This window comes from Callospermophilus lateralis, chromosome 13 (assembly GCF_048772815.1).
Source record: "Callospermophilus lateralis isolate mCalLat2 chromosome 13, mCalLat2.hap1, whole genome shotgun sequence".
Classification (NCBI taxonomy): domain Eukaryota; kingdom Metazoa; phylum Chordata; class Mammalia; order Rodentia; family Sciuridae; genus Callospermophilus; species Callospermophilus lateralis.
Window position 1 is genome coordinate 34499123 of NC_135317.1, and position 18936 is coordinate 34518058.

At 36.3% G+C, this 18936-nt stretch overlaps 1 protein-coding gene across 7 annotated transcripts in view; it reads right to left on the minus strand.

The window, feature by feature from the left end:
- Mllt10 (MLLT10 histone lysine methyltransferase DOT1L cofactor) overlaps positions 1-18936 on the minus strand; it is a 200014-nt gene that overhangs the window by 154161 nt on the left and 26917 nt on the right. For all 7 annotated transcript variants that reach the window (XR_013088481.1, XM_076832028.1, XM_076832030.1 and 4 more), the window contains exon 4: positions 1462-1516. Coding sequence is in view for 6 of the 7 variants with exons in the window: in XM_076832028.1 (XP_076688143.1) it covers positions 1462-1516 (55 nt within the window). In the remaining variant the exon portion in view is untranslated. The remainder of the gene's footprint in view (positions 1-1461; positions 1517-18936) is intronic.

Genomic DNA, 18936 nt, shown 5'->3' on the forward strand with positions numbered 1-18936 from the left:
CCATTAAACTGGATCCCACAATAATAAGAGTATATTCTGAGAAAATAGGTTAACTTTCAAAAATAAACCAGCATAATTCTTGACAAAATAATGAAGGGATAAAATAATCTCAAAAGAGGCAGAAAACTATCAATGGAATGAGTTTCCTATCAGTTAACTTTCATGGTATCTCACGGCTTAATATATTCATGTTTACATATTTTAAAATGGTACTGAGATGGAAAGAAATCTTGATTCTTGTGATAACTACAAATGGAAATTTTAAAATGAGCATAGGTTCAGTGTCTTTCTAATATGCTTGCTTGGGACCAAAAGTGTTTCATATTTGAGATTTTCAATTTTGAAATATTTGCATAGACTTTGCCAATTGAACATTTCTATTTGAATATTTGAAATATTCCAAAATCCAAATTTGATGCTCATAAATGTCATACTTTGAAGCATTTCAGATTAGGAATGCTCATGCTATAATATAGGAGACAGAAGTCAAAATTTATATTCAAGCAACAAAAACCTTAAGGTATTAAAATTAATATTTACTACTAAAATTATCTGTGTAAAGAGAAATAAAAAATTTATTATTGTTCAGCAGTTCAGGAAGCTGAGACGGGAGGATTGTGAGTTCAAAGCCAACCTCAGCAACAGCGAGGCACTAAGAAACTCTGTGAGAGCCTGTGTCTAAATAAAATACAAAATATGGTTGGGGATATGGCTCTGGGTGGAGTGCCCCTGAGTTCAATTCCAAGTACCCAAAAAAAAAATTATTGTTCAAAAGTTTCAAATATAATTCCATTTTAAAAAAAGAATCAAGAGGGGCGGGGGCTGGGGCTCAGAGATAGCGTACTTGCCTGGCATGTGTGAGGCACTGGGTTCAATTCTCAGCACTGCATATAAATAAAGGTCTATCAACAACTAAAAAAAAAAATTAAAAAAAAAGAAAAAAGAATCAAGGTTTGTGGCTCAGTGGTAGAGCGCTTGCCTACCATGTGTAAGGCACCAAGTTCGATTCACACAATAAATAAATAAAAGAAAGTCCAATGACAACTAAAAAACTATTTAATAAAAAAAGAATCAAGATTTTGATGAAGTTTGTTGATCATTCAGCATGAAATAATCAATGCTTAAGTTTGTTCACACACAAGAAAAAAAAGTCACTACAAAAAATTACTGAATTATATCCACCACTATGAAAAATATTTGAGTAGTAAACACTGATAAAATAATAGAACTACCACTATAGTTTTCAATATTTTTAAAAAATTGTATCCCCCTGCCCCAAAAAATTCTCTGTACTAGGCTGGGGCTGGGGCTCAGTGGCAGAGAGCTTTCCTGGCACATGTGAGGCACTGAATTCAATCCTTAGCACCACATACAAAAATAAGCAAAATAAAATAAAAGTCATGCTGTCCATCTACAACAACCAAAAAAATAAAATTTTTTTTTTTAAATCTCTGTACTTACCCCCATTATCTGTTCTTTTTAAAGCTCCATCCTTATGGGGACATAGTTCACATCTCTAAAAAAAAAAAAAAAGAAAGAAAAAGAAAAGGAAAGGAAGATATTATTTCAGATTACCAAAAGTACATCTTCCCTACAACTTCAAAACTATAGAAAACATGGAAGAACAGTTTTTATTAGTTGCCAAGAATATTCCAGAACATTCCTAACAAAATAACTGTTCTTAATGACATGTGATTTTCCTCAGAGCACCAAATTAACAACTTCCCCCCTTCTCTGGATACTAGGGACTGAACCTAGGGGCACTCTACAGTGAGCTACATCCCCAGCCAATCTTTTTTTTCAATTTTGACAGAGTATTACTAAGTTGTTTAGAGCCTAAGTTACTACCGCTGGATTCGAATTTGTTATCCTCAGTAACCCTCCCAAACCATGGAGATTACAGGCATGCGCCAACACACCTTGTTTAAGAACTTCTTTTAAAATATGGTATTATTTTTAAACATCCTGCCACAGTTTTTAAGATTTTACATTTATAAAAACAAAAAGGGCCAGACACAGTGATATGTACCTACAGTCTCAGCTACTCGGGATGCTAAGGAAAGAGGATCAGTTGAGTCAGGAGTCTGAGACCAGCCTGGGCATCATAGCAAGGCCCCTCTTAAAAACAATACAACAAACAAAAAAGATACTCTCAACATAAAACTAGGGCAAGGTTTTGGCATTTATCTATATCTATTTACTTTCTAAGATCAGTTAATATTACTGTAGTCTAGTAGGTCTCGTTTCTTCTACAATAAAGAGACAAAATCCATTGTAATTGCCAGCGCACAAGCACCCCACAAAAAGAAGATCAAACCAGAAGAATTTAGAATGTTGATTTAAAGTGGCAAGGCATTATCTCACTTATGCAATGACCTCCTCTCTAAAACTACGTTATTATAGTTACTCTTATTAAGTGGGCCAGACACAGTGGCATTTGCCTCTAATCCCTGGAGGCTAAGGTAGGAAGATCATAAATTCAAGGCCAGCCTCAGCAACTTAGCAAGACCCTGTCTCATAATAAAAAATAAAGCCGGGTTCGGTGGTGCATGCCTATAATCCCAGCAACTCAGGAGGCTGAAGCAGGAGGATCTTGAGTTCAAAGCCAGCCTCAGCAATGGCGCAGCGCTAGGCAACTCAGTGAGATCCTGTCTCTAAATTTAAAAAATAAAAAACACAAAATAGGGGTTGGGATGTGGCTCAGTGGCCGAGTGCCCTTGACTTCAATCCCTGGTACCAAAAAAATATACAAAAAATAAAAAGGGATGGGTATGTGGCTCAGTGGTAAAGTGCCCCAGATTCAATGCCCCCTCCAAAAAAATTATTGTGGATCACATTCTTCCACTCCACCATTTCTTTTTAAGATCGTCAAGAGGTCAGATTTAAAAAGAATATAACAGAGTAACTTTGAATACACTGCTCTACTATGAAGAATATATTCTTAGAGCTCACACTGACTATTATTTATGTCTCATCTCATCTTATTCCCAAAAGAAGTTTCATAGCATACAACACAGTACACAATAAATTACCAAGGAAAAATACGAGTAAGAAATAGTAAATAAAAACATCAAAATGCTAAGTCATTGTCTTCCAGTATTTTACTCTAATTATCAACTTAACTCTTTAGCACCTCCTTTTTTATTACCTAATAATCTTTTTTTTTTTTTTAAAGGTAGGGAGGGCTGAACCTTGAGGTACTCTACTACTGAGCTACATCCCCAGCCCTTTTTCTTTTTTTCTTTTAATTTTGAGATAAGCTCTAGATTGATTGCTGAAGTTGGCCTTGAACTTATGATCCTCCAGATTCTGCATCCTAAGTAGCTGAGATTACAGGGGTGCAGAAAGCCCCAGGCTTGGCCACACCTCACTTTCTAACCTTACATTTAGTCATCACATTTTACCCTTACTCCTCCTAAATGCTGGTGAGACCTGACTCTCTTCAGCTCTACAATTACCCTTCTGCAAGCCAACCTACCATCTCTCATCAGGACCACTTCAATGACTTAGTATACAATTTCAATGTTTTTTGGTTTGTTCAATTTTTTTTTTGTTTGTTTGTTTTTTGTTTTTAAGTAATGGCTATGGAACCCAGGGCCTCAAGCATGCTACACAAGCACTCTACCTCTGAGCTACATCTCCAGTGCACTCTTAACCAACCCCACTAATGCACAGTAAGAACTGGCTAACCTCTATTCTTCCCTCAGGTCCTTGCTTCAAGACACTTCATCAGAGACAGTATCTCGAAATCACCATATTAGATTAGGTATCATAAAGTACCTATACCCTCCTTCTTAGCAGATTGATGTGTATTAATCTACTAAGATACAGGGGATGAAACCCAGGGCCTAGAGCATGCTATCCAAGTGCTTTACCTCTAAGCTATATCCCAGCCTCCAATATTTACTCTTAACCACCTCCACCAATGTTCAGTATGAACTTTCCACAACAACACAGTGAACTCCAAAAAAACAATTATTAGCAATAAGTTATGTATGCAGGAGCTGGAGTTGTGGCTCAATGGTAGAGCACTTGCATGGCATGTGTGAGGCACTGGGTTCAATTCTCAGCACTGCATATAAATAAATGAACAAAATAAAGGCCTATTTTTAAAAATACAGGGATCTCTTTTTAAAAAATATATGTTATGTATACGATTAAGTTTATTTCCATTGATAAATCATAAGCTCCATTTCATGACTTATAGCCCTAACATCTACCATAGTCATCAGACACAATAACCAAAATACAAGACAGAGGAAGAAGAAAACAAAAACAAGCACACTTGGGCTGGGGCTCTAACTCAGCTGCAGAACGCTTGTCTAGCATGTGTGAGGAACTAGGTTCGATCCTCAGCACCACATAAAAATAAACAAATAAAATAAAGTCATTCGGTCCATCTACAACTACAAAAAAAAAAAAAAAAGCACACTTGATAAAAAGCAATAATTTGGTTCTAGCTGGGAATGTAGCTCAGTAGTAGAACACTTGCAAACTATGATTAAAGCTCTAAATTCAATCCCTAGCACCACAGAATACAAAACATAGTTCTAAACTATAAAACAAACTTGGCACAGTAACTTATACCTGTAATCCCAGATATGTGGGAGTCAGAAGGACACTCAGTTCAAAGCCAACCTGGGTAATTTAGCAAGACCACTTCTCAAAAGTTTTAAAAAGGGATGGGGAAGCTGGGGTTGTGGCTTGGTGGTAGAGCACTTGCCTAGCATGTGTGGGGCACTGGGTTTGATCCTCAGCACCTCAGCACCATATAAAAATAAATAAATAAAATAAAGATATTGTGTCCATCTACAAACTAAAATATTTCAAGAGATTAGTGAGGGAGAGATATGGGAACATAACTCAGTGGTAAAGCATTTGCCTTTCATACATGAGGCCCTGGATTCAAATGCTAAGATTGCAAAAGAAAGAAAGAATAGACTCTATAACTATAGAAATAAGCTATACAACAACCTTTCCTTCACAGAAAGGAAGCACTATTAGTAATGACTTATCTGGAAAAGAAAGAACTTCTAAAAGTGTAATTAAATCTAATATCAAAACTATATATCTAGGCTTACATTGTCTTTTCCCTGGTTTCTTTTTCTTTTTGTAGTACTGGGGAATGAACCCAGGCCCCAGTCCTGATAGATTATCCTTTCAATGATTAGGTACAGATTATCCTTTCGATGATTAGGTATAAGAACTGTTGGGCAGGGGCTGAGGTTGTAGCTTGTAGCTCAGTGGTAGAGAACTTGCCTAGTATGTGTAAGGTACTGGGTTCAGTCCTCAGCACCACATAAAAACAAAGTAAATAAAAAATAAATAAATAAAGGTGTTTTAACAAAGGAATGGTTGGGCAAACAGGGAAGAAAGAATTCACATAAAACAATAAATAAATAAAAAAAAGAATTCACATAATACCCTAAAACCACTTCGTATACAACCAGAGATATGAAAAATTATGCTGTACATGTATAATAATTATAATACATTCCACTGTCATATATAAATTTTTAAAAATTAACTAAAAAAAGCCCTAAAACCTTTCGGATCTTTAATATAAACTCAAAATGTCTGAATAACAATGGGGGGGGGGGCAGGTATTGAACTCAGGGGCATTCAACCACTGAGCCATATCCCCAGCCCTATTTTGTATTTTTTTTCTTTCTTTTTTTTTTCTTTTCTTTCTTTTTTTTTTTTTTTAAGAGACCCTTCTCACTGAGTTGCTTAGTGCCTCACCATTGCTGAGGCTGGCTTTGAACTCATGATCCTCCTGCCTCAGCCTCCCAACCTGCTGGGATTACAGGCGTGCGCCACCATACCCAGCTTCCAAAATAACAATTTCAATACAGTAATTAAAAGCAAAAATAGGGACTGAGGTTGTGGCTCAGCAGTAGAGTGCTCACCTAGCACTTTCAAGGCCCTGGGTTCAATCCTCAACACCATGTAAAAATAAATACAATAGGGGCTGGGGATGTGGCTCAAGTGGTGGCGCGCTCGCCTGGCATGCGTGCGGCCCAGGTTCGATTCTCAGCACCACGTACAAGCAGGGATGTTGTGTCCGCCGATAACTAAAAAATAAATATTAAAAAAAAATTCTCTCTCTCTTTAAAAAAATAAATAAATAAATAAATAAAGGTATTGTGTCCAACAACAACTAAAGCATAATTTTTAAAAAAAAAAAAAAAAAGCAAAAATAATAGTCACACCTAAGAAATCAAAATGTTCTATTTTTAAAACCCCAAAGCAATAGAACAGACAATTCACAAAGAGATTCTGGGAGGATGGGGATGCGGCTCAGTACAGAGTGCTTGCTTAGCAAACATGAGGCTCTGGCCTCAATCCCCAGCCCTTTAAAAAAAAAAAAAAAAAACTTTTTAAATTAAAAACACATGAATCCCAACCAAATAAAGTAAAGCTTTTGGTAAAAGATAATTCCTAGGGTACAGATGTAGCTTAGTGTTCACAGGAATGAGGCCCTGGGCTCAATCCCAAATGGAAAATAGGGCACAAGACAACAAACTATCTTCCACTGTTGATGACACTATAATACAGTTCTTTTATAAAGCAATTTAGTAATATGAATCATAAAAAATATTGACTCAATTGCTTCATTCCTACAGTCAAAGGAAATAATAAATTACATTTATCAAATATCATATGCTGTTTTTTACATCATTTATATACTTTAAGACACAAAAAATATGTGTACAAATATTTTATATGGTCATTTATAACCCTAAAATTTTTATGATGGGAGTGATAGCACACATCTACAATCCCAGCCACTCAGCAGACTAAGGCAGGAGAATCCCAAATTGATGGACAGCCTGATAGATTCAGTATCAAAATAAAAAGGGATGGTGGTATAGCTTGAGCACCCTAGCTTCAATCCAAGTACCACCCCCCCCAAAAAAAAAAGAATCCCAAGAAGAACCAGACATTAGAATTAGCAGAAAAGGGTTTTAAAATAAATATTACAGCAAAGTTCTATATGAGGTTAATAAAAATGTACCTAAAATTAAATAGGAAATCTCAATGAAGGAGAAAAACTATTAAGAAGAAGAAGTGTATACAGACTGGGGATAACACAATGGTAGAGAGCATGCTTAATTAAGATGGCGGATTCAATTCCCAGCACCAAAAAAATGAACTGAATGCAAAAAAAAAAACTAAAACTGAAAAAAGCAAATATGTAAAATGAAAAATTCACTGAATTTAGACTTAAGAACTAAAAAAGACAAAGAATAGACATAATGATACTGAAGCTATATCAACAGAGAATATCTAATGTAAAAACAAACAAACAGGATTTCAGGGACCTAGTAGATGGTACCAAAGGGTCTAATATATGTAACTGAAGGCCTGGGAAAGAAGGGTGGTAAGAGGAGAGGAAGGAGGAAATGAAATGAGGCAGGAAAGTGTTTTCAATAAATAATGATCAAATTTTCTCTCAATCCCAAGAAAGATAAATTCACAGATTGAAGCAAGCTTTTTTTTTTTTTTTTTTTTTGCCTTCTGTATGTGCTTTTCCGCAAGGAGTCAAACTGCTTGCGGAAAAGCACATACAGAGGGCAAGAGTCTAATCAGTGAAAAAGAAAAAAAGGATGATACATCATAAACAAGAACACAGTAATTAGAAAAATGGACAATTTTTCTTTTTATTTTATTTTTCCTGGTACTGGGCACTTTACCACTAGACTATATTCCCAGTCCTCCTATTTATTATTTATTTTGAGACACTGTCTTGCTAAATTGCTGAGGCTAGTCTTGAATTTATAATTCTTTTTCAGTCTCACTCCCAACCCCGTCTAGTTAATGAAATTACAGGGCCTTGCTAATTTGCTCAAACTGATTTGAACTTGAGATCTTCCTGCCTCAGCCTCCAAAAACTGCTGGGATCACAGGGATGTGCCACCAAACCCAGCCCCCAATTTCTCTTTCTCTCTTTTTTTTTTAATATTTATTTTTCAGTTGTAGTTCGACACAAATACCTTTATTTTGTTTATTTATTTTTATGTGGTGCTGAAGTCTGAACCCAGAACCTCACACGTGCTAAGCGAGCACTCTACCACCGAGCCATAACCTCAGCCCCCCAATTTCTTTTTCTAAAGGATGGAAGCCCAAGAAAGTCAAACAACCTCTTTAAAATGCTGGGGGCAGGGGGGGGAGCACTGTCAACACAAAATTCTATATATCCATGTAAAACATCCTTCATAGATAGTTAAATAAGATATTTTCAGCTACAAGAATACAAGCAGAACTCATCAGCAGCAAGCATGCGTTGTAAAAATGAATAGGAAATTCTTCAGATTAAGGAAAATGATATAGAAAACTCAAATCCTCAGAAAGCAAAGAGCACCACAAATGGTAAACACATAGGTAAAGATAAAAAAAAAGACTTAGCTTTTAAGTTCCTAAGATTATATATGATAACTGAAAGCAAACCAAGTAATATTATCTTCTGGGGATTAAAATATATGTAGATCTAACACATATGGCAAGAGTTTAAATGACAAAGGACAGAAGCAAATCGAAAAATCTAGCAGTTGCACGACATATACAATTTACACAGCATTAAAATATTTAAACAAGGGGATGGGGTTGTGGCTCAGTGGTAGCGCCTTGTCTGTCATGTGTGAGGCACTGGGTTCGATCCTCAGCACCACATTAAAAAATAATGTTTTGTGTCCATCTACAATTAAAAAATATTTTTAAAAATTTTTAAATAAGTGATACACTCTATAAATAGAATGAAAAAAGGAAATACGTTGAAATTACTAGAGATATGGGCAAAAGAATTAAGTTGGATCCCTACGTGATATCATACACAATTAATTAAAGATGGATCATGGTTCTAAATGTTAGAGCTAAAACTATAAAATTCTTGGGGAAAAACATAGTAAAACTTTAGGTTGGACATGGTGGTATATGCCTGTAATCCCAGCTACTCAGAGGCTTAGGTGTGAGGATCAGTTGAGTCCAGGAGTTTAAGAGCCATCTGAGCAATATAGAACCCAAGACCCAACTCAAAAAAAATAATAATAATAAAAGGCTGGGCAGAGTGGCGCACACCTGTAATCCCAGTGGCTCAGGAGGCTAAGACAGGAGGATCATGAGTTCAAAGCCATCCTCAGCAATGGTGAGGCACTAAGCAATTCAGCAAGACCCTGTCTCTAAAGAAAATACAAAATAGGGCTGAGGATGTAGCTCAGTGGTTGAGTGACTCAGGTCAATCCCCACCCCAGGTTCAGTAGTGCGCTTCTGTAATCCCAGTGATGCAGGAAGCTGAGGTGAGGCCAGTCTTAGCAATTTAGCAAAATCGTGTCTCAAAATAAAAAATAAAAAGGCTTGAGGAAGCAGTTCAGTGATAAAATGCTGCTGGGACCAGGCACTGTGGTGCACGCCTGTAATCCCAATGGCTTGGGAGGCTGAGACAGGAGAATCACAAGTTCAAGACCAGCCTCAGCAGCTCACCAAGGCCCTAATTAGGCAACTTAGTAAGATTCTGTCTAAAAAAAAAAAAGGCTGGGGATGTAGCTCAGTGGGGTAAAGCGCCCCTGGGATAAATCTCCAGTACCAAAATAAAAAGAAGGAGGGATGGAAGAGGAAAAGGAGGAATAATAAAAACCTCAGGACTTGGTTTAATAATGGTTTTTTGGCCACAACACAAATAGCAGAGACAACAAAAGAAAAAATTGGTAAATTGGAATTTACCAAACTCAAAACTTTAGTGCTGCAAACAATATCATCATGAAAAAGACAGCCTCCAGAGAGGAAAAAAATATTTACAAGTCACCTATCTGATAAAGGCACTGTATTAGAATATATAAAAAGCTATCCACTAAAAAAAAAAAAAAAAAGATATACAACCAACTAAAAATTGGGCAAAGAATCTGAAAAATTATTTAAAGAAAAAATAAAAATGACCAACAAGCACATGAAAAGAATCATAACATTGTTAATCATTAAGGAAATATGAATCAACACCCCAATGAGGTGCTACTTTATGCTCACTAGGATAGCTAAAACCAAATATCAAATAATAACATACCTTGGCAAAAATAAAGAGAAATTGAAACTTCCATGTATTACTTGTAGTAATGTAAAATGACACACCTCTTTAGCAGTTTCTCAAAAGATTAAAAATTAGCACATGGCTAAAAAATTCTCCACCCAAGGGAATTGAATGGGTACATGAATGTGCATAATAGTGCTTTTTAAATTTAAAATGAATTTATTTTTTAACTTATACATTAAAAACATAAAAAGCTTGGGGCTAGGGTTGTCGCTCAGAGGTGCAGCGCTGGCCTAGCACATGCAGGGTCCCTGGGTTCGATCCTCAGTACCACATGAAAGTAAGTAAATGAAATAAAGGCATTGTGTCCAACTACAACTAAAAGAAAAAAAACATAAAAAGCTTACATATTTATAGGGTACCAGATGATATGGTGATAAACTTGTTGAAACTAGATAAAACATCTATCTCCTCATTTATCATTTCTTGATGGTAACACTCAAACTTCTTTCTTCCAGATTTTTGAAATGTACATTTTTTGTTATTAATGGTGGTGTCTTTGTTTTCTGTGGCGCTGGGGATGGAACCAAGGACTTTGCACATATTAACCTAATCCTTTACCACTGAGCTACTTCCCCATCCCAACATTATTGTTATCTATAGTCACCCTATTGTGCAACAGAACTTCTTATTCCTCATAACAGCATAATGTATAACAGCCCAAATGCAGATAAAATCTAGGTCCATCAACTACTTAAGGAATATGTGGTATGTCCATACAATGAAATATTTTTGGACAATAAAAAGGAATAAAGTTCTAATAAACGTAGGCACATATAGTGAAGCATGCCTGTAATCCCAGTAACTCAGGAGAGGTTGGGGCAGAAGGATTCCAAGTTCAAAGACAGCCTCAGCAACTTAGTGAGGACCTAAGCAACTGAGCAAGACCCTGTCTTAAAAAATAAAAAGGGCTGGAGATGTGGCTCAGAATTTAGGCATCCCTGAGTTCAGCACCTGGTACACCCCACCTCTCACCCTCCACTGCCAAAAAAAAAAAAAAAAAAAAGAAAGAAATGTCCAGAAGAAGCAAATCAAGAGACAGAAAGTACACTGTGGTTGCAAGGAGCAGGAGAAACAGGGTAATGGGGTGGGATTGCTAATGAACCAGAGCTTCTTTTGGAAATGATAAAAATGTTCTAAACTTGATTCTGTTGATGGTGTCACAATTCTGTGAACAGTTCACTAAAAACCACTGAATTATATATTTTAAATGGTTCAGCTCTCAAGTATAATAATATACATACTATAGAGTACATATGTACATACTCTATAATACATACTATATAGCTCTATAGTATGTTGTTATTTGATTTTTAAAATAATTTTGAGTATATTTAAAAGTTATTTATAAGTAAATCTAAAGCATTAAAAAAGATGACATGCAAAATTTAATGAAATGGTAGACTTCAACCCAACCAAATAATTACATTAAATGTTTATAGACTAAAAAATAAGGGACTGAATAAAAGAGTATATTAACACAAATATGAAAAACTAAAACTAAGTTGCATGGTATTTATAAAAGACACCCTTTTTTTGTTGTTGTTTTTGAGATGGCATTTTATTTTGTTACCTAGGCCGCTCTCGAACTCCTAGCTCAAGTGATCCTCCTGGCTGATCTTCCCTAGTAACTGAGATTATGTGCACATGTCACTGTACCCAGCTGAGACACACAATTTAAAAACATAAACAGGTTAAAATTAAAATGGATAAAAATGGAAACAGCAGATGATGGATTATATAGTAAAGACAAACAGGAGCATTTCATGATAATAAGCATCAAGATGATGATGTAATAATCATAAAGGTAAGTTGAATACAGCAGCACACATCTATAATCACAGCTATTCAGGAGGCTGAGGCAGGAAGATCACAAGTTCAAGGCCACCCTGAGCAACACAGTGAGACTCTGTGTCTAAAAATTAAAATTGCTGGGGTTGTGGGTCAATAATAGAGTACCACTGGGTTCAATCCCCAGTGCTGCAAAAAATAAATAAATGTGTGTGCCTAATAACAAATTTTCAAAATACATGAAGTAAAAATTATCCAAAGTAAAGGGATAAACAGCCAGGCCCAGTGACGCAAGCCTGTAATCCTAGCGGCTTAGGAGGCTGAGGCAGGAGGCTTACAAGTTCAAAACCAACCTCAGCAAAAGCAAGACACGAAGTAACTTAGTCAGATTCTTTCTCTAATTTAAAAAAAAAACAAAATAGGGCTGGGGATGTGGCTTAGTGGCCGAGTGGCTAAGTTCAATCCCTTGTCCCAATAAAAAAGGTGGAGGAAATGGGGGGGAGGTAAAACAATTCCCCACAATATGATTTTTTTTAATATTTATTTTTTAGTTATAGGTGAACACAATATCTTTTTAAGAGAAAGAGACAATTTTAATATTTATTTTTTAGTTTTCAGCGGACACAACATCTTTGTTTGTATGTGGTGCTGAGGACTGAACCCGGGCCGCACGCATGCCAGGCGGCACGCTACCGCTTGAGCCACATCCCCAGCTCTCTTTATTTTATTTTTATGTGGTTCTGAGGTTTGAACCCAGTGCCTCATGCATGGTAAGGTGAGCATTCTACCTCTGAGCCACACCCCATCCCAACAGTATGATATTTTAACATCTCTATCTTTGTAACTGACCAAACTAGACCCCTCTAAAAAGAGAGAGAGAGAGAGAGAGAGAGAGAGGAAGAAAGAAAAAAATCAATAAAGACACAGATAATCTGAGCAAAGCTATAAACCACATATTCTTTTCAGGTAAACACTGGTACATTCAACCTGAAAGACCACATTCTTGGCCACAAAACAAATACAATGAATTTAAAACCACTAAAATCAGACTATGTTCCCTGGCCATATTAGAAAAAAAGCAAGATAGCCACGCTTGGTAGCACATGCCTATAATCCCAAAGACTCAGAGACTGAGACAGGATAATAACAAGTTTCAGGCCAGCTTCAGCAATTCACCAAGACTCTATCTCAAAAAAAAAAAAAAAAAATTTTAAAAGGGCTGGGACTCAATGGTAGAGTGACCCTGGGTTCATTCCCTAGCAATGCAATAAACACACACATAAGGAAGGAAGGAAGGGGAACATCAAAGTTGAAATTGCAAACTTAATCTTTTTTTAAAAAGGGAAATGCACAAATTATCAGTAACAAAATATAAGAGAATTATCACTTCAGAACCCAAAGATATTAAAGGGACAATACAATTTGGATGAAATAGAAAACTTCTCCTTCTTTGGCAGTGCTGGGCATGGAACCCAGGGCCTCATGCATACTAGTCAAGCATTTTACCAATAAGCTATATCCCCAATCCAATAAAATGGAAAAGTTCCTGGAAAATCCCAACTTCTCAAAATTGACAAGATGAAACAGAAAATCTGGGAAGGGGGAGGGGGGTGGGAGGAAAGAGGGACGGGGACAGGGAGGGGAGGGGAGAGGGAGGGGAGGGAGGGGAGGGAGGAAAGGGAGGGGAGGGAGGAGGAGGGGAGGGGAGGGGGAGAAAAGAAAACAATAGGCTCAGATGTTTTTCACTGAAGGTAAATTCCTTCAAACACTTTCAGAAAATAGAGGAAACAATGTTTCCCAAATCATTTTCTAAGTTCAGCAAGAATAATACTAATACCTAGGACTAGGAATACTATCAACACCTGACAAAAAAAAATTACATGTATATAGATGCAAAAATATTGAATATTAACAATTTAAATCTAGAAATAATTTTTTTAAAACAGGTAATACACCATGAAGAGGCAGTCTATCCCATGAACACAGGTTACTATAACACTGGAAAATGAAGCAATGAAAATTCACTATAGTAATTTTTTAAAATATATCATCTCAATCAGTATGGAAAAAGCATGAGAAAACTAAACATCCATTTATGTTATAAACTCTCAGAGAACTAAGACAAATCTTAAGAGAACTTAAAACTTATGTGATAAGATAATCTTATTATATAATCATTGAATCTTATTCAACTTATGTATTATGCTTTTATTTTACATTCTGCATTTTTGGCGTTTTGACATCTTGAGGCTCTGCTAACTCCAGAGAGACCACTCCTCCCAGGGCTAACTAATTTCTAGACAGTAAAACAACCTGAAAGGTCTATATCTTTTATGTGCAAACCAAGGAATCCAGAGCCCATACATACCACTAATGATCTTACACTTTATGTCACAAGATCCCCTTCCTCTAGCATCCCAAGGCCAAGTACTCAAAACCACAAATGTCCCTATGCCCCAGAGCCCTAGAAATTATTCAAACTTGACAATTCTAACATACTTACCTTTCTTCACCCATTATTTCCCTATGGTTTCCCTTTGTTCCCTCTGCCTCCTGACCCAGCCCAATGTTTCTCCATATGGCCCTACTACGGTATGACATGCTTCCTCCTCTTCAGACCTATAAATATAAGTGAGTGATGAGTGAGTGAGTGAGTGAGTGAGAGAGAGAGAGAGAGAGAGAGAGAGAATGTGTGTGTGGGGGGGGGGGGTTGTTGCTACTAGGGATTAAGCCCAGGGGGCATTTTACAACTGAACTACATCCCCAGCCCTTTTTATCTTGAGACAGGGTTCTCACTAAATTACTTAGAGCCTTGCCAAGTTGTTGAAGCTGGCCTCCTGCCTCATTCTTTCGAGTTGCTGGGATTTCAGCCGTGCACCACTGCATCTGGATCAAACTGTATTTTCAATAGCAGTTGTGTTCCTGATCTGTTGGCTTTGCCATTCCTGAATAATAAAACCTATATTTGAAATAATCTGATAAAAGTTATTAATAAAGTATACAGCTATGGGGCTGGGGTTGTGGCTCAGTAGTAGAGTACTTGCCTAGCACATGTGAGCACTGGGTTCAATTCTCAGCACCACATATAAATAAATAAAGTCCATCAACAACCAATAAAATATATTTTTTAAAAAGTCTACAGTGACACTGTAACACAAAATGCTCTCCTTAAATAATGGAAACAAGATTAAGTACATTCCATAATGGAATATAATAAAAGAAACACAACTGAAAAAGATAAAAACTGTGAGTGTTATTATTGTTATTTGTACTGGGCTGCAACCGAAGAGCCTCACACATGTTAGGCAAGAACTCCACCAATGAACGATATCCCTAGCACAAAACTGAGTTATGACATGAGATCACCTACTAGAAAAATCTTAAGTAATCTACTTAAGCATAAGCAAGGTCATAAGACACAAGTCAATATACAAAAATCAATTCTATATCCTAAGATATATGCTAAGAATTAGAATATTTTTTTTCTTTTCTTTTTTTATTTTTGTGTGTGTTACCAGGGATTGAACTCAAGGGCACTCAACTACTGAGTCACATCCCCAGTCCTATTTTAAATTTTATTTAGAGACAGGGTCTCACCAGGTTGCTTATCACCTTGCTATTGCTGAAGCTGGCTTTGAACTCGTGTTCCTCCTGCCTCAGCCTCCTGAGAAGCTGGGATTACAGGCTGTGTGTCACTGTACCTAGCAGAAATTGAATTTTTATAATACCACTTTACAATAGCATCAAAAGCTATTGTATTTACTTATTTAAAATAAATAAAAATTGCAGGGCTGGGGTTGTGGCTCAGCAGTAGAGCACTCGTCTCAACACACACAAGACCATTGGTTCGATTCTCAGCACCACATAAAAAAATAAATGAGTGACATAAAGGTATTGTGTCCAACTACAACTAAAAAATAAATATTAAAAAAAAAAAAAAAACTAGGCTGGGGAGGTGGCTCAAGCGGTAGCGCACTCGCCTGGCATGCACGGGACGCTGGGTTCGATCCTCAATACCACATAAAAATAAAGATATTGTGTCCACCTAAAACTAAAAAATAAATTTAAATTTTTTTTAAAAAACTGCAGCAAAATTTTTTTAATCGTGTCAGAGAAGAAAATACTGAGAAATAATTTTAATGCATTTATTTATTTTAAATAAATAAAAATTGCAGCAAAAAAAAATTTTTAAATCGTGTCAGAGAAGAAAATACTAAGAAATAAATTTTAAGATCTCAAGACCAAATAAAACTACAAAATACTGATCAGAAAAAAACAAAAAAGGCCTAAATAAATGGAGTGATGTAGTATGGCAATATATAAGAAGATTCAAAGATTGTTATGTCAATTTTCCTCATAGTTTTCCTTGATCGATCCCATTGGCCTTTTTGGGAACACTGGAATAGCTGATATCTATATAGAAATGTAAAAGATGTAGAATAGGGCTGGGGATGTGGCTCAAGCGGTAGCGCACTCGCCTGGCATGCGTGCGGCCTGGGTTCGATCCTCAGCACCACGTACAAACAAAGATGTTGTGTCCGCCGATAACTAAAAAATAAATATTAAAAATTCTCTCTCTCTCTCTCTCTCTCTCTCTCTCCCCCTCCCTCTCTCACTCTCTCTTTAAAAAAAAAAAAAAGATGTAGAATATGCAAACAATATTGAAAAGTGGGGGAAAGGCTGGTCTTGGATTCTAACTTCAAGATATATTATAAAGTTACAAATCATGTGATGATAATAAGACTAGAGGCACATATCAATGGCACAGAATAAAGATCCTGAAAGATGGCCAACTCTTTTTTTTTTAACATTTTTATTCGTTGTTGATGAATTTTTTTTATTTTATTTATTTATTGGTATGTAGTGCTGAGAATCAAACCCAGTGCCTCACACATGCTAGGCAAGTGCTCTATCACTGAGCCACAATCCCAGCCTATCTTTTTTTTTTGTGTGTGTGTGTGTATGTGTGTGTGTGTGTGTGTATGTAAATGGGAAGGGAGGTGGTTACTGGGGATTGAACCCTGGATGATCTACCTCTAAGCAATATCCCAGCAATTTTAATTTTTTAGTTTTGAGACAAGGTCTCACTAAATTTTTGAGGCTGACCTTGAATTTGCAATCCTCCTGCTTCAGCCTCCTGAGTATCTGGGATTATAGGAGTATAAAACCACACCCATTATAGAGATTCTACTTATGCAGCCAGCCATGTATTCCACCAAAGCAATCCAGTGAGGAAAAGAAATTCTTTTCAACAAATGGTATGAAAACAATTGAATAGCCATATGCAAACAAAAAAAAAAATGAAGCGCACAAGAAATAATTTGAGATGCATCACAAACCTAAATATAAATGAGCAAAAACAAAAGCTTTTAGAGGAAATAAAGGAAATTACCTTCATGACTTCGGGTTAGGCAAAAGTCTTAGCTCACAGTAAGCAATAACTATAAAAGAAAACACTGATAAATTAGACTTCATCAGATTTAAGTATTTCTGCTCATCAAAAGGCACAATTAAAATAAATAAGTAAATACAGACCTGGGCAAAGTATTTACAAAACATTTATCTAACAAAAGACCAGTATCTAGGACATATAAAGATCTTCTGAAACTCAAAATAGGCAGGAAAAGGAGGGGAAGGGAAAGGGAAAAGGAAAGGGAAGGACTTAAAGGTCTGAACAAACTCAAGAGAACACTGGAATGGTCAATACACAAGTTAAAACATGCTCAATAATATCACAAGTCATTATGAAAATGCAAATTATCACCAAAAGGATATCATTCTTCAAGTCAAAATGGAGTAAAGGGGATGATTTAGCTTTCTTGTATGAAATAATAAAAACCTAAAACAATGAACAAAACAATAACACTGAAGAAATCAGACAAGTAATGTAAGACAGTGTGATCCTTGAGAAACAAGAAACAAATGACATAAGTCATACATTTGCCCAGCTTACTGAGAGACTTTCCAGGTCGAGGAACAGGGAGAAGGAACTCAGGCAGAGCCTGTGGTCTCCCCAAGTTGAGGAAACGAAGCTGGGAGTCCAAGGAAGTCAAGGTGGCTAGAGCTCACAAGGGAGACCAGCACTGAGTAGAGAGCTGGAGAGAGAAAGAGAAATGAAGAGATCTACAAAGGCTCACCCTATAATTTTCGGTTGAGTAACAAATCATCACTTGCATGTGAGGGACCTACCCAAGGCCAGGAAGAGAACCATCAAAAGAATTAGAGAAAAAAATAACCAGAACTTAACAGAATGAGGTGAACCGTACTTATTCCCAAAAGCCAGGATGGAAACTAGTAATTCATATCATATCAGAATACAAAGGAAATGCTTCAGAAGAAAGGGGGAAAAAAAAAAAAAAAAAACCTGCACATAGCTCCAGTCCATTCAAAGAAAACTAAGCAAGATTCAAGAAGCACACTCTTTTCTAGCAACTTAATGGTGTCACAGAACAAATGCTAAATATTTTTAGGCATACAAAACAAAGAAAAAGGTATAATGCGCAGGGATCAAAACATCAACCAAAATTTATAAGACTTATAAGAAGTTGCAAATTCATTCCCATAGTGAAACTAAAACCAATTTAACCCATCCTCAAATGACAGAATTAGCAGACAAGTCCTTTAAAACAGTTATAACTAAATATCACATGATCAGAAAGTTAGAAGAAACAAAATAAAAATTAGAGATTTTAAAAAATTTAAATTCTAGAGATACAGATTACAAGGTCTAAGATACTATGAGATCTATGATACATGAAAGCTAGTGATAGTTACTAATTTAAATGAAATGGGAAAATACTTTAAAAAGTAAATAAAACTTGCCAGGTGCAGTGGCACACACCTGAAACAGGCTGAAACAAGAGGATAGCAAGTTCAAAGCCGGCAAGCAACTCAGTGAGACCCTGTCTCTAAATCAAATACAAAAGAAGTCTGGAATGTGGTTTAGTGGTAGAGTGTCCCTGAGTACAATCCCTGGTACAAAAAAAATTAAAAAGTAAATAGAACTTAACATTGCAATAACTTCAAGAGGCCAAATATACTTGTCATTAGAACCACAAAGAAAA